This window comes from Eptatretus burgeri, chromosome 12 (genome assembly GCF_056783735.1).
Source record: "Eptatretus burgeri isolate ZD-2024b chromosome 12, Ebu_testis_v1, whole genome shotgun sequence".
NCBI classification, from domain to species: Eukaryota; Metazoa; Chordata; class Myxini; order Myxiniformes; family Myxinidae; genus Eptatretus; species Eptatretus burgeri.
The window spans coordinates 72,422,656-72,440,409 of record NC_140972.1 but is presented as its reverse complement, the minus strand read 5'-3'; the positions used below and the strand labels follow the sequence as shown (position 1 = coordinate 72,440,409).

The 17,754-nt window shown below is 40.5% G+C and overlaps 1 protein-coding gene across 4 annotated transcripts in view; it reads left to right on the top strand.

Moving 5' to 3' along the window:
* The window catches only part of LOC147015903 (adhesion G protein-coupled receptor A3-like), a 220,366-nt gene extending 212,855 nt beyond the window's left edge, over nt 1-7,511 (top strand). For all 4 annotated transcript variants that reach the window (XM_085848508.1, XM_085848507.1, XM_085848509.1 and 1 more), the window contains one exon: nt 4,298-7,511. In XM_085848508.1, the coding sequence (XP_085704634.1) occupies nt 4,298-4,849 (552 nt within the window). In that variant the 3' untranslated portion in view covers nt 4,850-7,511. The remainder of the gene's footprint in view (nt 1-4,297) is intronic.
* Nucleotides 7,512-17,754: the final 10,243 nt, after the last annotated feature.

The following is a 17,754-nucleotide window of genomic DNA, read 5'->3' as shown; positions in this document are numbered from 1 at the left end:
GCCACTTAAGCGACCCGTTCCGTACTATCGGGATAACCGAGCGGTGTTATCGTCGGCCTTGACGGTTCGATTAATTATCGGGCGTATTCAGCCCACTACCAACCCTTTACGTGAAGCAAGATGAGGATTCAATGAGAGAAATGACGAAGCGAAGCGGGAAACAGTTCAACATAAAGCACATTTATTCGCGATGAACGGAAAGCACACATATACAATTTTACTTCACAGACGGCGCCGACAACACACATTCCCAAAGCAAAAGAAGAGAGAACCACCCTCCAGGATGAGGGGGTAGGCGGGCCTGGGGCCGAGACCGTGTCGGGCCTACCCGTCTGGTGATGAGACGCGGAGCGGCGGTGGTGCCTCAACTCCGCGGGCCTCGCGGACAGTGTCTGGTAGGGGGTGGGAAGGGGGCCCCCTTGGTCGCACTATCTCAGCGCGGGGGGAAACAGGAGGGGGTTGCTGATGCTCGGGGAAAGGAGGATTTTTACTCTGTCTCGGGTCCCGCGACGAGCGTCTCCACCTCGACCAGGTCGCGCCGTCGGCCTCCCTGGTGTGCAGCTCCCGGCACCAACGCGAGCACCCCCTCGTCTGCCTTCGCCGCCGCCGCCTCTCCACAGCTCCGTCCTCTTCGCTCCGACTCCAACTCCGAACTCTTCCTCCTGCGAACTCCTTCCAACGCACACACGACACTTTTCTGACGAACGCAGCCGCTTATATAAGCCCCGTGGCTTCGCCTTTGACCCCCTGCCTTCGACCTTTCACCTCGCTCCCCATTGGCCCGAGAAAAAGTGGGCGTGAATGCTTTTTGATCCATGAATTTGCATGTCGCGACCGCCCTCCAACGCCCTGGAGGCGGGGCCAAATCGCCCCTCGCTCACCGATTGGACGGAACAAAAGTGGGCGTGAGTCGTTTTTGATCCGTTTTTGGAGCGGAAAGTCCATGGTTTTGTACACGCTGTTTGGCGCGCGCCCTGCACGAGTCCAATAGCGGTACCCACAAGCGGCGCAAGAACGGTGGCGATGCGACGGTTGCGAGGTGTGACGGCAAAGGTCGTGGCTGCTGTGGTGAAGCGGCGCCGCGGTGGGTGGTTGATGTTGTGATGACTGTTGAGACGCAGTTGGCGGTGGTGATAATGGCGGTTGGTCCAAAATAAAGATAGTAAAAGAAAAACGGCTATCCTGAAGAGTCGCAGCACGCATGAATGACATTTATTCCCTCTAGACAACGGGTTTGGGCCTAACTACACATATACTTACCGAGATACCTCACCTAAGGGACCTGAATGGTGGTTTGCGAATTTGGTAACCACAACAATATATATATAAATATGCAATATATATATAAATATGCAATATATATATATAAATATAAAATATATATATATATATATATATATATATATATATATATATATATATATATATATATATATATATATGCAGTATATATATATATATATATATATATATATATGCAGTATATATATATATATATATATATATATATATATATATATATATATATATATATATATATATATATATATAGTATATATATATATATATATATATATATATATATATATATATATATATGCAGTATATATATATATATATATATATATATATATATATATATATATATATATATATATATATATATATATATATATATATATATATATATATATATGCAGTATATATATATATATATATATATATATATGCAGTATATATATATATATATATATATATATATATATATATATATATATATATATATATATATATATATATATATATATATATATATATATATATATATATATATATATGCAGTATATATATATATATATATATATATATATATATATATATATATATGCAGTATATATATATATATATATATATATATATATATATATATATATATATATATATATATATATATATATATATATATATATATATATATATATATATATATATATATATATATATATATATATATATATATATATATATATATATATATATATATATATGCAGTATATATATATATATATATATATATATATATATATATATATATATATATATATATATATATATATATATATATGCAGTATATATATATATATATATATATATATATATATATATATATATATATATATATATATATATATATATATATATATATATATATATATATATATATATATATATATATATATATATATATATATATATATATATATATATATATATATATATATATATATATATATATATATATATATATATATATATATATATATATATATATATATATATATATATATATATATATATATATATATATATATATATATATATATATATATATATATATATATATATATATATATATATATATATATATATATATATATATATATATATATATATATATATATATATATATATATATATATATATATATATATATATATATATATATATATATATATATATATATATATATATATATATATATATATATATATATATATATATATATATGCCTGGTGTTGGCGCAGTGGTTAGGGCAGCGGCTTGGGATCCAAAAGGTCCTGAGTTCAAGCCCCGTTGGGCGACTGAATTAATACACCAGGGGGTTGACTCAGCCTGTCATCCTTCCGAGGTCTGCGAAATGAGTACCAGTATACTGGGCCGGTGTATACCCTGGTTAAAATAGGTGTACCATATCCTTGTGTCGTAAGAGGCGACCAGGGTTGCGTCAGGAAGGGCATCCGGCATAAAACATGTGCCAAATCACTATGCGGATCATACGGATGATCCGCTGTGGCGACCCCTAACGGGAGCAGCCGAAAGAAGAAGAAGAAGATACAATATATATATATATATATATATATATATATATATATATATATATATATATATATATATATATATATATATATAATTCACGTATGGGTGTGATTGTCTGTCGCGCGACTCCTACAGGTCTGGGCCAATTCCATCCAGACTTGCGACATACGATCAGCATGACCCAAGTTCGTGAATAGCGGTGTTTTTACTTTTTGCCGGTGGTTTTGGGGGTGGGGGGGGCACATAAATTCTCTCTGTACATGTGTATCGTGTCGTGCCATTCCAGGTGGGAGAGGGTATCACAAGTCCCCACCCTTTGCAGTGCAGTGTTCCTGTCCCCACGTTTTCCAGTGCAGTAAGATGTTTTTAATTATGCAGAGGTATTTTGAATTGACATTTGATTAAGAATAACAACATAACCCCCTGGCTGCTCCTGTCGGGAGCAGGTACTTTTATTGCATATAAAACTGACAGAGCCTGCCCGTGCTTCACTGACAGACCAATGAGTCACCCTGTTTGCCAAACATTTGGGGTAAGAAGGAGAAGTAAAGGAAGACAAAGTGTTTTAACCTCTCCCACCCCAACCCTCCCTCCCTGTCCCCATCCTCATTGCCCACTCCCCCAACCTCCCTCCACTTGCCCTCTGTTCATCCTGATGTGCCTTCCCACTGGAAATCTCACACATGATGACAGGCTTTGACAGACCCCTCCTTTTTTTTGTGTGTGGGGGGGGGGGTTGAGGGGTGGTAAAATGGAAGGAGGACAAATTAACCGGTGTGAAGAGTGCTTTAACCTCAGTGTTGCCCAGGTTAAAAATGAAATTGTAATACCTTCTGCCTCCATCGCAATACGATACACATTTACATGGAGAGTTTATGCCCATCTCCCTTCAATATCCACCCTCCCCCCACCACCACCATGTGAGGGCGCGGCCACGTAGTCTATGTTACCCCCCCCCCCACGCAAAGTTGTATTTGTACCCCGAGCTTGGAGTTTGGAACTTAAAAGATGAGAGAGAGAGAGAGAGAGAGAGAGAGAGAGAGAGAGAGAGAGAGAGAGAGAGAGAGAGAGAGAGAGAGAGAGAGAGAGAGAGAGAGAGAGAGAGAGAGAGAGAGAGAGAGAGAGAGAGAGAGAGAGAGAGAGATATATATATATATATATATATATATATATATATATATATATATATATATATATATATATATATATATATATATATATATATATTATAATGTATATCACTGTATAGAGATGAATGTGTATAACATTTTTCAACAATTGTAAGTTTGCCTGAAAGTTTACAACTCTCATAGTTGAATGCAATTAATTCTGATAGTTGAATGCAATCAGATATTTCATGACAATTGATATACATTTCAGCCTTTTGTTGGCAAGTCATCATGTTCTTTGTTTTCCTCAGGTTGCTCAAAACCGAGGACTCGAGACCAGTCGGAGCCTGCCCGGCCTATGTCCAACAGGAGGCTCTGGGGAGAGGTTGAGTACAACTGAACCCTCGGTCAATGGGGAAGCAATATCCTGTGAGCGTGAGTCCACTTGGTCCAACGGACAGATCGTACGGCCCAAAACGTGGGGCAGGTCAGGTGGAGGAACTTCGGCGGCCATCTCTGCCCAAGCTAGGTTGGCAGCTTTACGAGGCTATGCCTACGACGTTCCTACCAGTCTGGATGGCAGCGGGCACGAGGATTCTGAGACGCACGTTCAAAGGAACGGACCAAACAAGTTCATCACGCAGCTGCCCTCTGATGAGGACTCGATGCAGACGAGTAAAGAAGAGGCTGAAAATGTGAGCATTTGCGGAGCGATGACCAGACGAGGACAATCGATGGAGTTGGCCGCCGTTTCGCAAGGGACACACAGTACAAGAGACACTGGCAGTGAGGCGGAGCTCGCTAGGGCTGAAAGTAAAGCAAGCATACGGACAGGCCCTTGGAAAAATGAGACAACAGTGTGAGGCCTCTTTTCAAATTGGGACCGCTCATGATTGATAAATTGGACTATGCAGGACACGAATGGAAATTTCCTGATAAATGTCACTATGCACTCAATGACAATCCTTTTTTAGGTGTTCAGTCACTCGCTTTGTGCCAAAGATGTTTTCAAGCGAGTGTCGAGGTATTTCTTTGATGTGTCAGCGGCATATATATATTTATATTTATATTTTATGGTATTATGCTTTTCCACTGTCAACAGTGCCGTTTTTTTTGTTTTTTTTTTAAATCAGGACTTTGCCAAACTAACGGCAGAGATTTTAATTCTGTGCTGTTTAAACTTCCAATTATAAAAGGTCGTGTTTGACTTTCATACATAAATTAATCTTGCGTGATTTGCATTCAGCGTAGGGTATAACACAGGGTGTTGGGGATTCTCCATGGTAATGTGGACCGAAAGCAATTCTCGAGAGTGCATTTTAAGCCGTTTCCCCCATATTTCGTTTTGGTGTTTGTGAATCATGGGATATGACGATGTGAGCGGCATCCAAAGCACGTCAAGCCCAGTGCAGGTCTGGATTTAGAAAGTTTTTAAGGTTCGTACGATCCCCATGCTTTCCACGGTGTTCTTGGACATGGCGTTCACACTAGCTGAAAATACTTACAGCATATGGGACGGTACCAAGGCAACTACGATGTTTAACAGTAAGGTTGCCATAATGAGACACATCAAACAGATCGTGTACACAGTCAGACTTTTTCGTAAAAGTGTTTTTAAAACAGATGTCTCGCTCCAACTAAATGAACGTGTCACCCTCGAGATATATATATATATATATATATATATATATATATATATATATATATATATATATATATATATATATATATATATATATATATATATATATATATATATATATATATATTGTTGCAAATAACATATATTGTTGCAAATAACATTTAGAAATCCCACAGAGTTATTCAAGAAGCACAATCCTTGAAGCGAAGGTTGATGGGCGTAGATGTGTACTTGTGTTACGTCTATTCTCTTACCAATTGGTCTTTAAATAATTGATGCATAGCACTAAAAAGGGAATGTGTAAAAACCTAAGTACTTTTAAATAATGTCTTAATAATAGTGGTGTCATAGGATGGACGCAATCTAATCTAGTTGATGTGAAGGGCACTTATTTTTTCATTTTTTTTTAATTTTAGACGTGAAGACAAGATCCATCAGTTTACCACTTTCAGAAAAAAATCGAACCTGGGTGTCAATGCCAGGGGGCACGGTCCGTCAGGTGTGGACTTCAAAAGCAAACAAAGAATTATTGCCAACCCTTGGTTGATAACAATAGGTGTTGCAGGTTTTGATGTGTATTTTTCCTTCCCACTGGGCTGATGTAATTATTGTCTTTTTTCAAGCTGATCAGTCAGTCCATGGCCTGAATTATGAAGTCATTCACTGACATTGACAAAACTGCTATTTTTCTACAATAGTTTAACTGAATTCTTCATCATGCAACCCGGACAAAGATTTCGTCTTTTTAAATGAACTGTCTAACTTTTGTTTATCCTTTTCGGAACTGGTGTTTACCCTTTTCAGAACCATGGTGTTCCTGCTCAATCCAAAGAGGGGAAGAAAAAAAAAACTTACTTTGGCAGCAGAAATTAATTAATGAGCTTTTATAGGAAAGTTCTCACTCTCCAAAGGTCAAAAGCCCTTCTGTGATAACTTCTCACGTGGAACTCTACATCCCACCTCCTCTATCCCTTCCCAACCACCCCCTGCACTTCCAGTTGTACTGAATTTCTCATTCCCCATTCAAATATTTTATCGTTTCATCTTTTTAAAATATGATTTTTATTTGAATAGCTATTATTCTTGGAAGCAATTGTGCATCATTCCATGAAAGGTACTCCTAATGGTCACGTTTACCTATTAAATTATAACGAGCATATGTTTTGTCAAACCGAAAGATCATTCATGATCCTTATGTTTGACTTCGAGGAAGTCAAACCATCACATCTATATCAGAGTGGATCCAAACACAGACAGACACTCCTTGCCATGAAATGTAGAATGCCTATGCTTTGCATCCTCATATTCCTCTCACTCCCCTTAATTATTATTATTCTGTATGCAGTACATGGCTGTGGGTTTCCATCATTGCCCAGAGCATGGCTGTGCCACTGATGCAGTTTCACCTGTAGGTGAGAGCAGAATTTTAGAATTTGGCCAGAATTCCGGAGATAACTTGCCTCCTCTTCTCGAAGAACATCATGAGACGTTTAACGTCGACTGACTATTGCCAGCAGATGGCACATCCAAAAGATGCACATATTGAAGCCTCACCCTGCATGCAAAACACCAGGGTGACAATTTATAGCTGGGAAGGGATTCAAACCCAGGCAAGACGGCTCTAAAGCAAGTGCTCAAAAGCAAGGCTATCCTGCCAGCCTGTGCTTTACTCCTAGCACTAATTGTAAATGTTTTGCAGGCAGTGAGGTTGCAAACACGAATGCACAGAATATATCAGCAGCACGGGGAATGAGTTTGTTTTTATCCCAACTTCTGATGGCTGTACCATGTTAGTATTACACCAAAACACAGTATTTGTTTGTCAGTGTTATAAATATATAAATATATATATATATATAATAAAGTATTTCTGTTGTTTGTTATTGTGTGTGTGTGTTGTTACTATTTACTTACCATATGGTTATTAACTCCAAGGAGCACGTGGTTTATTTGGGCAGTGGATGTTATGTTACAGATATTGTCGCATGGATGGCAACCACCCAATGGCAGCAATTGAAGCAATTACAAACCACACTTGAGGCTCGTTCCAAGGAGAGACCAAAGCAGTCAGTTTTATTGACCAAGCAACTGAGAACCGTGAACGTATGTCCATGCTTCAGCACAGGCAAGCACCACTCCAGTTACAAATCATTATTAGTCCCAACTTATCCCTCCAGGGATTCAAATTAAACCTGAATGTTTGTGCGGAAAAATGACAGGATCACAAGGCATATTGACAAAGAAACAAGATCCTAATGCACTAACACAATAACAAGACTAGAAGAGCACTTGGTAGAGCGCATACCTCCACCAGGCTGAACAGTTTACATTTTGTATCCCACAGATGGGCCAGATCTGTCTCCTGACCTTAACCAAAATCAAATTGGCTTGTTGTTGTCACCCACCTAACTCATCCACCAAGTTTTGTCTGAATCCATCGACATCGTTTCGAGATGTCATGCTATATATCGTTTTTGGCCCTATCTCTCAGTGATGAAGAATCATTTAAAAATTCTTGTATCCGGATTTGGATCTTCACCAAAATCTAATAAATTTGTCCTTTTTCCAATCCAATCCTCACCATCCAAGGTGTCGGCCAAGTTTTGTCTGAATCCATCAATAACTTTTTGAGATGGTGGAGGTAATAATATCTGTACCACCATCCGCCCCCCCCCAACCCCTCCCCCTCCTCCCAGCTACCAAATTCATACATACTAGTACACACAAAAAATAGCCAAATAAGAGGGAATTTTGTCGAACTCGAACAATGTAAGCAGGGCCAGACAGTGAACCAGTGAGACAGCACCAGGGTATGAATAGCCAGCAGGGAGCATGCCACTGTCCCAAACTAGCCAGAGCCTTTAGAGTCCAAGGGTGTCATCCATAGATGTAACGAGCAAGGGGTGAGCACATATCTTTATCACCAACTCACCCTTCCTTTCCAGTCATGGACCAATCACAACGTCCCCATCAGAACCAGCTATGTCTCAGCTCTTACAATTCATCCCCCCCTCCCCCGCCCCCACTCCTCCCTGAATCCAATTCATCTTTGGCCACAGAGGTTTCTCTGCCCCTCTGCCTAGGTACCATAGACCAATCATAATCCCAGAAGTTCAGCCTATCATGAACCGAGAAAAGTCAAAGGCCCACATCCGATGCTTTGACGGACAGTTGGCCGGATCCGTATCCCCCCCTCCCTCCTCTATAGGCAGTAGGGAGATGTATGTACCACCCTCTACACTCATCCAGCCTTGCCCATTTCACAGAAAGGGGCAATAGGGATGAGAAACCTAACATCTAACTATTATAAATCAGACCATACTCATTCCAACTGAAGACAATTTAGCCTAACCAGATGCACTTACACATGTTCAAAACGTCCTAACTTCCCCAACACAAATAGTGTCTAACTCTAAGACCTCAAACTAACTACTGTCACTCTACCTCAACAAAGTAACACAATAGTTCGCATTCCAATCTGACCAATGAGCACATGTGGTGGTATCCTAGGTTCAAATCCCATATGCTATGTTGAGTCATCTATTGTTTCCTAATGTGCTTGATTTGAATGTGATTTACAAATCACCATCCTGTCTTCCTTGAACAGTGTATCTTCATAAAACGAAGAGGAGATACTCAGTGAAAAGCTGGCCACGAGGTTGGTGAGACACCAAAAGTGTGGATCAAGCAGCCGCTTTAAGAGTTATGAAAAACGAGGTGTCAAGGACCATTTGGTCAGGTATTTGGAGACAGGAAGAGTTCACATTTCTTGGAGTGGAAAGGCAAACAAGCTGAGGTTTATACGATTAATGCAAACCTTACAACTGGCCAACTTTAAAAGTTGAAAAGCATCATGGCAACCAGAGTAGTAAAAACAAAGGTACCTTTCTTCTCAAATAGACATATAAACAAATGTGGGGGTTATGAAAGGTATAGCAAAATCATGAAAGGTTCCTTGTCATACGTATCCCATCTCACAACGGGCATGATGATGAGGTGATTCGTTCATGTGAATCCCAGGCAATTTGCCTCAATGTAACTGCACCCTTGCTGAAGAGTCACCAGGGTTTCACCCCACGATCGACCGTATGTCACCTGGGACTCACCTGCGATTAACTTATTTCCTTTGGATATCACCGTGTAATCAATGTTGAGTTGGACAACGTTCTTCTCCCAAAGCGAATCGCTGGTGCTTTGCCCTAAAGCCTTTGACGTCACATCGGAGTTTCTCACAATATTCCCAAGGGATGTTCACACACTGATCACACCTTTGAGTCGGGAAGAGTTTTTTGACGGAATGAGATGTTTTTGAAAAGATGTCTGCTTTTAAACCATGAAAAAAAAGAAGTAGATTCCACTTTTTTTTCAACTTAATGAAGATGTTTCCTTGTTTCAGATCCAGATGGAGGAGCCGTATGGATTGGAGTTTATTTTGAGCAAGGAGTATACTGCTTTCCTGGAAGGTGATGCAGAGTTTGAGATAAGACAAGCTGATGTAAGTTTTAGTTTTTATCATTTTTTTTTACACTCTGCCCAAACATTTTAAAAAAAAGTCTATGGTCCTAAAAAAAAGACAAGTCTTGAGAGTCTGCACCTGCAGGTCCAACTTCGTGTCCTCGAGACCGAGCCGTTGAAACACCCGTCACCTCATATTCATCCTGTTCAACGAATCAGGGGAGGGATGTTTTAAGATGTTTTATAGCTAACATGGTACTTGTTATTTATTTGAAGCAAAAATGGGGGAGATATTTTAATTGGCTCTGTCCGTCTGTCTGTCCATCTACCTGTCACACTATCTCCTAAACAGCTGAGCAGAAATTCACCAAACTTGGTAATTATGATCAACACATGGCAAGAAGGTGTGAGAGCAGTATCATTTGACGCTGCCCGCTGGAGCGCGGTCAAAAGCTCAAACACCAAAGAATGCCATTACGGGTAAATTCATTTTAATGAAACTTCATATATGCAATCAACACTGCGGAACACGTGAAATATGTCATGATTTTTGGGGGGATTTGATCCCCGGTTCATTCCCCAAGGGGTGAGGACTTGAGGTCACAGGCGTCCTCAACGCTGGTCCCTCGAGGGTGAAATTCTGGAGCCCAGTCATATTGTGGGGCAAAATTATTAGTTAGAAACCAGATTTAAAAAACATTCCTACACTCCTGTCATGAGTTGGACAAGTAAATGGAACAGATGCAAAAGCACTAACAAATTATCACCGATGAAAAGAACATGACAAGTTGCCCCCTCCTCGATTGCTAGTGATCACAATTTGTCAACATAGGAAGAAAGTGATCGCTCAGAAAGGTGTAAAAATTGTATTGTAAAAAAAATGAACAGACCATAAGTTTCAAGTTACAAAAAACTGTAGAAAACGAGCTTTTCAATGGCCATGTGTGGACGTGGGTATGTCGCCTTGCCAATCAGTTTGCTGTCGCTTGCCAATTGAGCTGTTCCTTATCAACCGTTTTGTTGGAGTGCTTAAGCCACTTTACAAGCGCTCGACAAGAAACTTGGTAACTAATGTATTCCATCATCAATATAAACATTTAATTTTTACTATTTCATATTTACACTTCCACAATGAAGTGGGCTGCGCTAATTGTGTGTTTAAACTGTACGATTGGCTCTCTGTGTACAACTGCTAAAGGTTCCTTCCAATTCCATTTCGCTCTTCTGCACAAAAAGGTTGATGCCGACCCATGAGTTAATTAATTAATTGCTGCATGCATCCCATCCCACAATGAGCATGATGGTGCTGCAGATTGTATCCCATCCCACAACGGGCATGATGGTGCTGCGGAGTGCATCCCATCGCACAATGGGCATGATGGTGCTGTGGAATGCATCCCATCCCACAACGGGCATGATGGTGCTGCGGAGTGCATCCCATCCCACAATGGGCATGATGGTGCTGCGGAATGCATCCCATCCCACAACGGGCATGATGGTGCTGCAGATTGTATCCCATCCCACAACGGGCATGATGGTGCTGCGGAGTGCATCCCATCGCACAATGGGCATGATGGTGCTGTGGAATGCATCCCATCCCACAACGGGCATGATGGTGCTGCGGAGTGCATCCCATCCCACAATGGGCATGATGGTGCTGCGGAATGCATCCCATCCCACAACGGGCATGATGGTGCTGCGGAGTGCATCCCATCCCACAACGGACATGATGGTGCTGCGGAGTGCATCCCATCCCACAACGGACATGATGGTGCTGCGGAATGCATCCCATCCCACAATGGGCATGATGGTGCTGCGGAATGCATCCCATCCCACAATGGGCATGATGGTGCTGCGGAATGCATCCCATCCCACAACGGACATGATGGTGCTGCGGAGTGCATCCCATCCCACAACGGGCATGATGGCGCGGCGCTATCATACTCTCACCGATTCAACTTTTTTTGAAGTTTCGTTCTCCCCCATCGAAAATCCTGCGTACAGGCCTGAATTTCCAGGTGGGAATAAATTGAATAGGCAGAAGTGAATGAGAAGAGGTGAGCTATGTTTCACCTGCAAGCCTTCACTTGGTTCCTCTCTCTGCAATCAATTTATGCTCATTGTCCCTTGGTGGTGGAACAAAAGCTTTGAGGATCAACCCCTCCTTGACAAACTCCTGGCACCTTCTATCTTGGGTCACAAAAATCGGTCGTATGCCTCTGACTGCCCTACCTTATTAAGGCCACTGAAAGTCTGGATTTAAACAAATATTTACAGTCGTCGGAGGTTGGTTCACAACAATGATGACACAATCACACTCTCATTGAAGAGTTGAAAGGGCAAGAACACAAATTGCAGAGATAATTGACCTCAACAGTGAAATGGCACTGCCAGATTACTGTCATGAAAATTAAATTAAATTAAATTAAATCCAATCTCGGCAAAAGTAAGGTACATTCCATGATGCTGTACACGATCCCACACACCCATCTGAGAACACAATCAAAGCGCTAATTATATATGGCTGACAACGAGGCTAAGGAGTTCACTTAGCTAAATGATTTACAGAGTTTGATCGTGGTAGTATATCATGTGCCTTGGCATGTCAGTCCTTCCCGAATGGCTGGTAGGATGGCTGAGAGATTTGTGCACTCATATTCGAGCTGTCAAGCCTGGGTCCAAAACTCGGCCCAACTATAAACGGTCACCATGGTGTTTTGCAGGCAGGGTGATTCATCAATGTGTGTCTTTCATCTGAAGGAAGTTAAGCAGGAGAAGTGAACTGCAAGGAAGTTAGCACTTATTGTTGATGGACGTTAAAGATCCATGATGCTGCGTGACCTCTCTAGCGGGGAGAGTACGTGAGTTATCATCACTCCCTTTTTTGTACATCCAGTGTCGAGGCTTGTGGAAGAGTTAAAACGCTGGATGAATCAGCCCGTTTCAGAACGAAAAGAACGGCACAAAGAGAGGGGAGTGGCGAGGTTGAGGGACAAAGTAGAGTGATACTTGGAGAAATAAGGGACATGGGGAAGAATGAGAGCCAGAGGAGGACACAGGGAATGAACAAGATGGATTCAGCCACAAACTCAATGACAGAGGTGGAAGGAAAAACTGGAAACCTGGAAAGATGTGGGCTTGGGGAGGGTTCATGGTGGTAGAATAGATGATGGTTATGGATGGGGGACAACCTGAGAATCTGAGATGGTGGTGAACAGTTGTCTTGAAGCCCTTGAGGGCAGAATGAGATTGAAAAGATTGAGGACGTTGGTTGTACAGGTGGGGGGAAGAAATGAGTGAGTGGTAACCCCTCCATTGTTGGGGTGAGTAGAAGCAGCATGTCCAAGGTCGAGTGACCTGGTCTGAATCAAAATTGGTGATCTGAGATGTTGGAGGAAGGGAAGGATTTCATACCAACTGCGATTATGGATTCCATGTCCTTGCTGATGATTGGAAGCAAGCTGATGGGTCTGTAGTTATGGGATTGCACCATTCTTATGTAATGATGTTGTCTAAATCCCCAGCAGATGGAAGATGACCTATGGCAAATGATAAGGTGAAAAGAGCAGAAAGAGGACGTGAAAGAGCAGCAGAGCAGGTTTTTTTTTTTTAGGACACTGACAGTGCAACTCTGTTCAGTGACTTTTTATACAATTGGAAATTTAAAAGATGATGAGAACTGAATACTTAGCAATGTACCTTGCACACATTTAATATTTAATTTTGCACCTTCAGATCACAAATGACAGACTCTGATGTGATGGATAGAGCATCCATTCTAACTCTGGGGAGTCGGTGGTTCAACCTCTGGCCGAGTCATACCAAAGACTTTAAAAATGGCACATGCTGCTTCCTTGCTCGATGGTTGGCATTTAAAAGGATAGAGCACAGACAAACAACCATAGGTTGGCAGACATTGTGTGGCTTGATGGACTTCTTGGTCTACTCCTGCATTGAGCTCCTTGTCAGAGAACTCTTGTAGGACCGGATAATAATTTGTTCCCAGGCCAGGCTGTAAAGTGAACCATTCAAGTGAACCTTCATTTCATCAAATTTAGTGTTGACGTACTGATATTGACAGATACCTGCAATTGTTACTGCAGGTGATTCCAAAATTGGAAATCATTGTCGCAGTTGTGATCCTGAACCTCAAAATGGATTTGAATTTTTTTTTCTGCCTTTAAGCCTTTAAAATCTATAGCTTATTCAAACAAATGCAGCCAAACATACGGTGCTGTATGAGGATTTCAATCTTTTAAGGAAAACGACCTGAACGCAACCTTAAAAGGCCTGACTTCAGAAAGAAACAAAACCAATGCAAATGAACTCTTGCCAGGAGCATTTGGGAAGACCTTTGATGACAGAAAACATGTGTAATCATAAACTTAACATTCACACCGACTGGTGAGGTTTGTGCATCTCTGCGGTCTTTACAACTAGTTTACTCTAGCAAGTACGAGGTAATTGCCTTTACTTGTCACGTAAACACAGTGGTTTGTGCAACTCCATAATCATTCTTGATGACCGAGTCGATTGCATCAAAACAGCCAGGGATTTGTAAGGAAGGCCTGTTTTCTGCCTTCTTTCATCACAGGTTGCTGTCACATATATGGAAGGTGTTCAGTAATTCCTTGGTATATAATGCCAGCCGTTGGACCGAGGGGAGGCAGGTGAAAAGTAAAACGGGAGAACCGGTCTGATTGCAAACACCATTCTCTTCTTCTGTACTCTGTTTTACCACTCCCACATTCGCAAACCCCTGGAGGCACTTTCCGTTTGCTTTCCTCCAGCTTGTCTTTCCTAGCTCAACTGAAACCATCATTGCTATGGCTGTATAACCACACCCAGATCCCTCCATTTTACCCAACGAGTGTTTGTTTCATCAAGAATTTTTAATCTTAACTCAATTATACCTATCTATTTTCTAGGTAATAGCTGACAGGATAGCTTAGAGGGATACACACTCACCTCTAAGCTATCCATCTTGGGTTCAAATCTCGATTCAGCTATAAACTGTCACCTTGATGATTCAGATGCAGCGAGAGGCATCAGTGTGTGTTGTCATTTGGATGGGCATCAAGCTGGCAAATCCTTTAGTATTACCCTTTAGAACTATAGAATGAACCCTTTAGCATTTACCCTTTAAAACCATTGAGTGTTTACCCTTTGGAGCTCTTTACAATTTCCCCTTTAGAACCTTATAATTTATCCTTTAGATACTTTTAGAATTTACCCATTACAATTTACCATTTAGAATCATTTAGAACCTTAGAATTTACCTTATAGATCCCTCTAGAACCCTCAGAATCACCCTTAAGAACCTACCATAATTTACCCTTTACATCCCTCTAGAACTCTTTGGAATTACCCTTTAGATTAATTTAGAATTACTCTCTAGAATCCTTTAACATTTCCCCTTTCGAATCATCTAGAATCTTAGAATTTACCCTTTAGAACACTTTAGAATGACACTTTAGAACTATTTAGAACCTTAGCATTTACCCTTCAGAACCCTTTAGAAACCATCAGAATTACCCTTTAGAATCATTTAGAATTTACCCTTTAGATTAATTTAGAATTACTCTTAAGAATCATTTAGCATTTCCCCTTTCGAATCATCTAGAATCTTAGAATTTACCCTTTAGAACACTTTAGAATGACACTTTAGAACTATCTAGAACCTCAGCATTTACCCTTCAAAATCCTTTAGAACCCATCAGAATTACTCTTTAGAAACCTTTAGAACCATTTAGAATTTACCCGTTAGAATTTACCCTTTATATCCCTTTAGAATTTACCCTTTAGATCCCTTTAGAATTTACCCTTTATATCCCTTTAGAATTTACCCTTTATATCCCTTTATAATTTACCCTTTATATCCCTTTAGAATTTACCCTTTTGAATTTACTCTTTTGAATTTACCCATTAGAACCCTTTATAATTTACCATTTAGAACCCTTCAGAATCATTTAGAACCCTTTAAACCCCATTTGAATAATTTAGAACAGCATATAATTGACCCTTTAGAACCTTTCGGATTAGCTTGTGGAACCCTCTCTTTCAAGCAGTGCTTTTACTGTGGATGTTATGACAAGTTGTTGCTATTATTTCCGACTATTTTCTTTAAAAATTGAGTTGAACAGATGACTGTGACAGGTTTCTGTGAAGTCGGTGATAGCATGAGAGAGGAGCAGAAAACGTTAAATATTCTGCTGTTTCGACGTGGAAATGCCCGTTTGCTTTTACATGCGGGAGGAGGCTAAGAGTGAAAATGGGACAACTGTGGAAGGGGAAGGTTGAGGCTTTGTTGGAGGGGGGGGGGGAGCAAAGATGCGACAGAGTTGGGAGGGAGCAGCTGAGGCTTTTTTGTTGAGTATTCAGAATTACATGTGTAAGTTTACTGTGTGTGTGTGTGTGTGTGTGTGTGTGTGTGTGTGTGTGTGTGTGTGTGTGTGTGTGTGTGTGTGTGTGTGTGTGTGTGTGTGTGTGTGTGTGCAAATTGCCTTTGTTGGCTGCTCACTCCACACATGGGTGGGTTTAGGGAGGTATAACGGAGACCGACCAGGTCTCAAAGTCTCCATCTCTATGTGTGTGCCAGTGTCGGTGAGTGATGCAATCACCCTATAAGTAATGTGCTAATACTGTTGAAATCCTGGGTGAAGGCTCGTAGCAGTCTACATTGGCAGACAGGAAGAACAATTTATGAAATCAACAGAATGTTGATTGCGGGATGCCAACCGCTGCAAAGAGAAGCTGACTCAGGTAAAATGGTATCGTTAGAACTGTAGTTGAACTCTCATGTACATCCTTGTTGTTTAAGTTAACTTTAGAATTACGATAGGTCATGCTATTGTAGTTTATGTACTGCAGTAAGGATTGTCGCTAACTGAAGCGATTGAAGTTCTAACTTGAATGGCACTCGGTAGAGAACATACCTTCACCAGGCCGAACAGTTTACGTTTTGTATCCCACTGATAGGTCAGATCTGAATCTAGACCCAAACCAAAATCGAATGGACTTGTTCTTGTCATCCAACCAACTCATCCATCTAGTTTTGTCATAACTCGTCCACAACCTGTTGAAATATCGTTGTATATATCATTTTCGCCCCATCTCTCAATGGTGAATATTCACTTCAAAATGATTGGATCTTCAACAAAATCGAATCGTTTCGTCCTTGTGACACACCCAACCTGCCCACCAAGTTCCGTCCGAATCTGTCCTTACCTTTTTGAGATATTGTGCTATATATTATTTTTTTATCCCCATCACTCAATGGTGAGAAATGACTTGGAAAAAATTCTCTCATCCATATCCAGATCTTCACCAAAATCGAATCATTTCTTCCTTGTCACACACCCAACCTGTCCACCGAATTTTGGCCGAATCCATCTGCAACTTTTTGAGATATCCTGCTCACAAACAAACAGACAGAGGTGAAAACACAACTGACATTCACCTTCGGTGGCAGAGGTAATTACAATAGTCTGCAGAGCAAAATTGATAAAACTAGAAATAAAACCATAGTTGTAACTGGAGTAAAGGGATGCCATTACGGCCTGGGGACATTTCGGCCATTAACCCCTCATTAATACTCTCTTTTGCTCTGGCAAAGGATTAGTGACCAAAGTTTTTGCTTCTCCTTACTTCCTTGATGGTAAACATACCTCA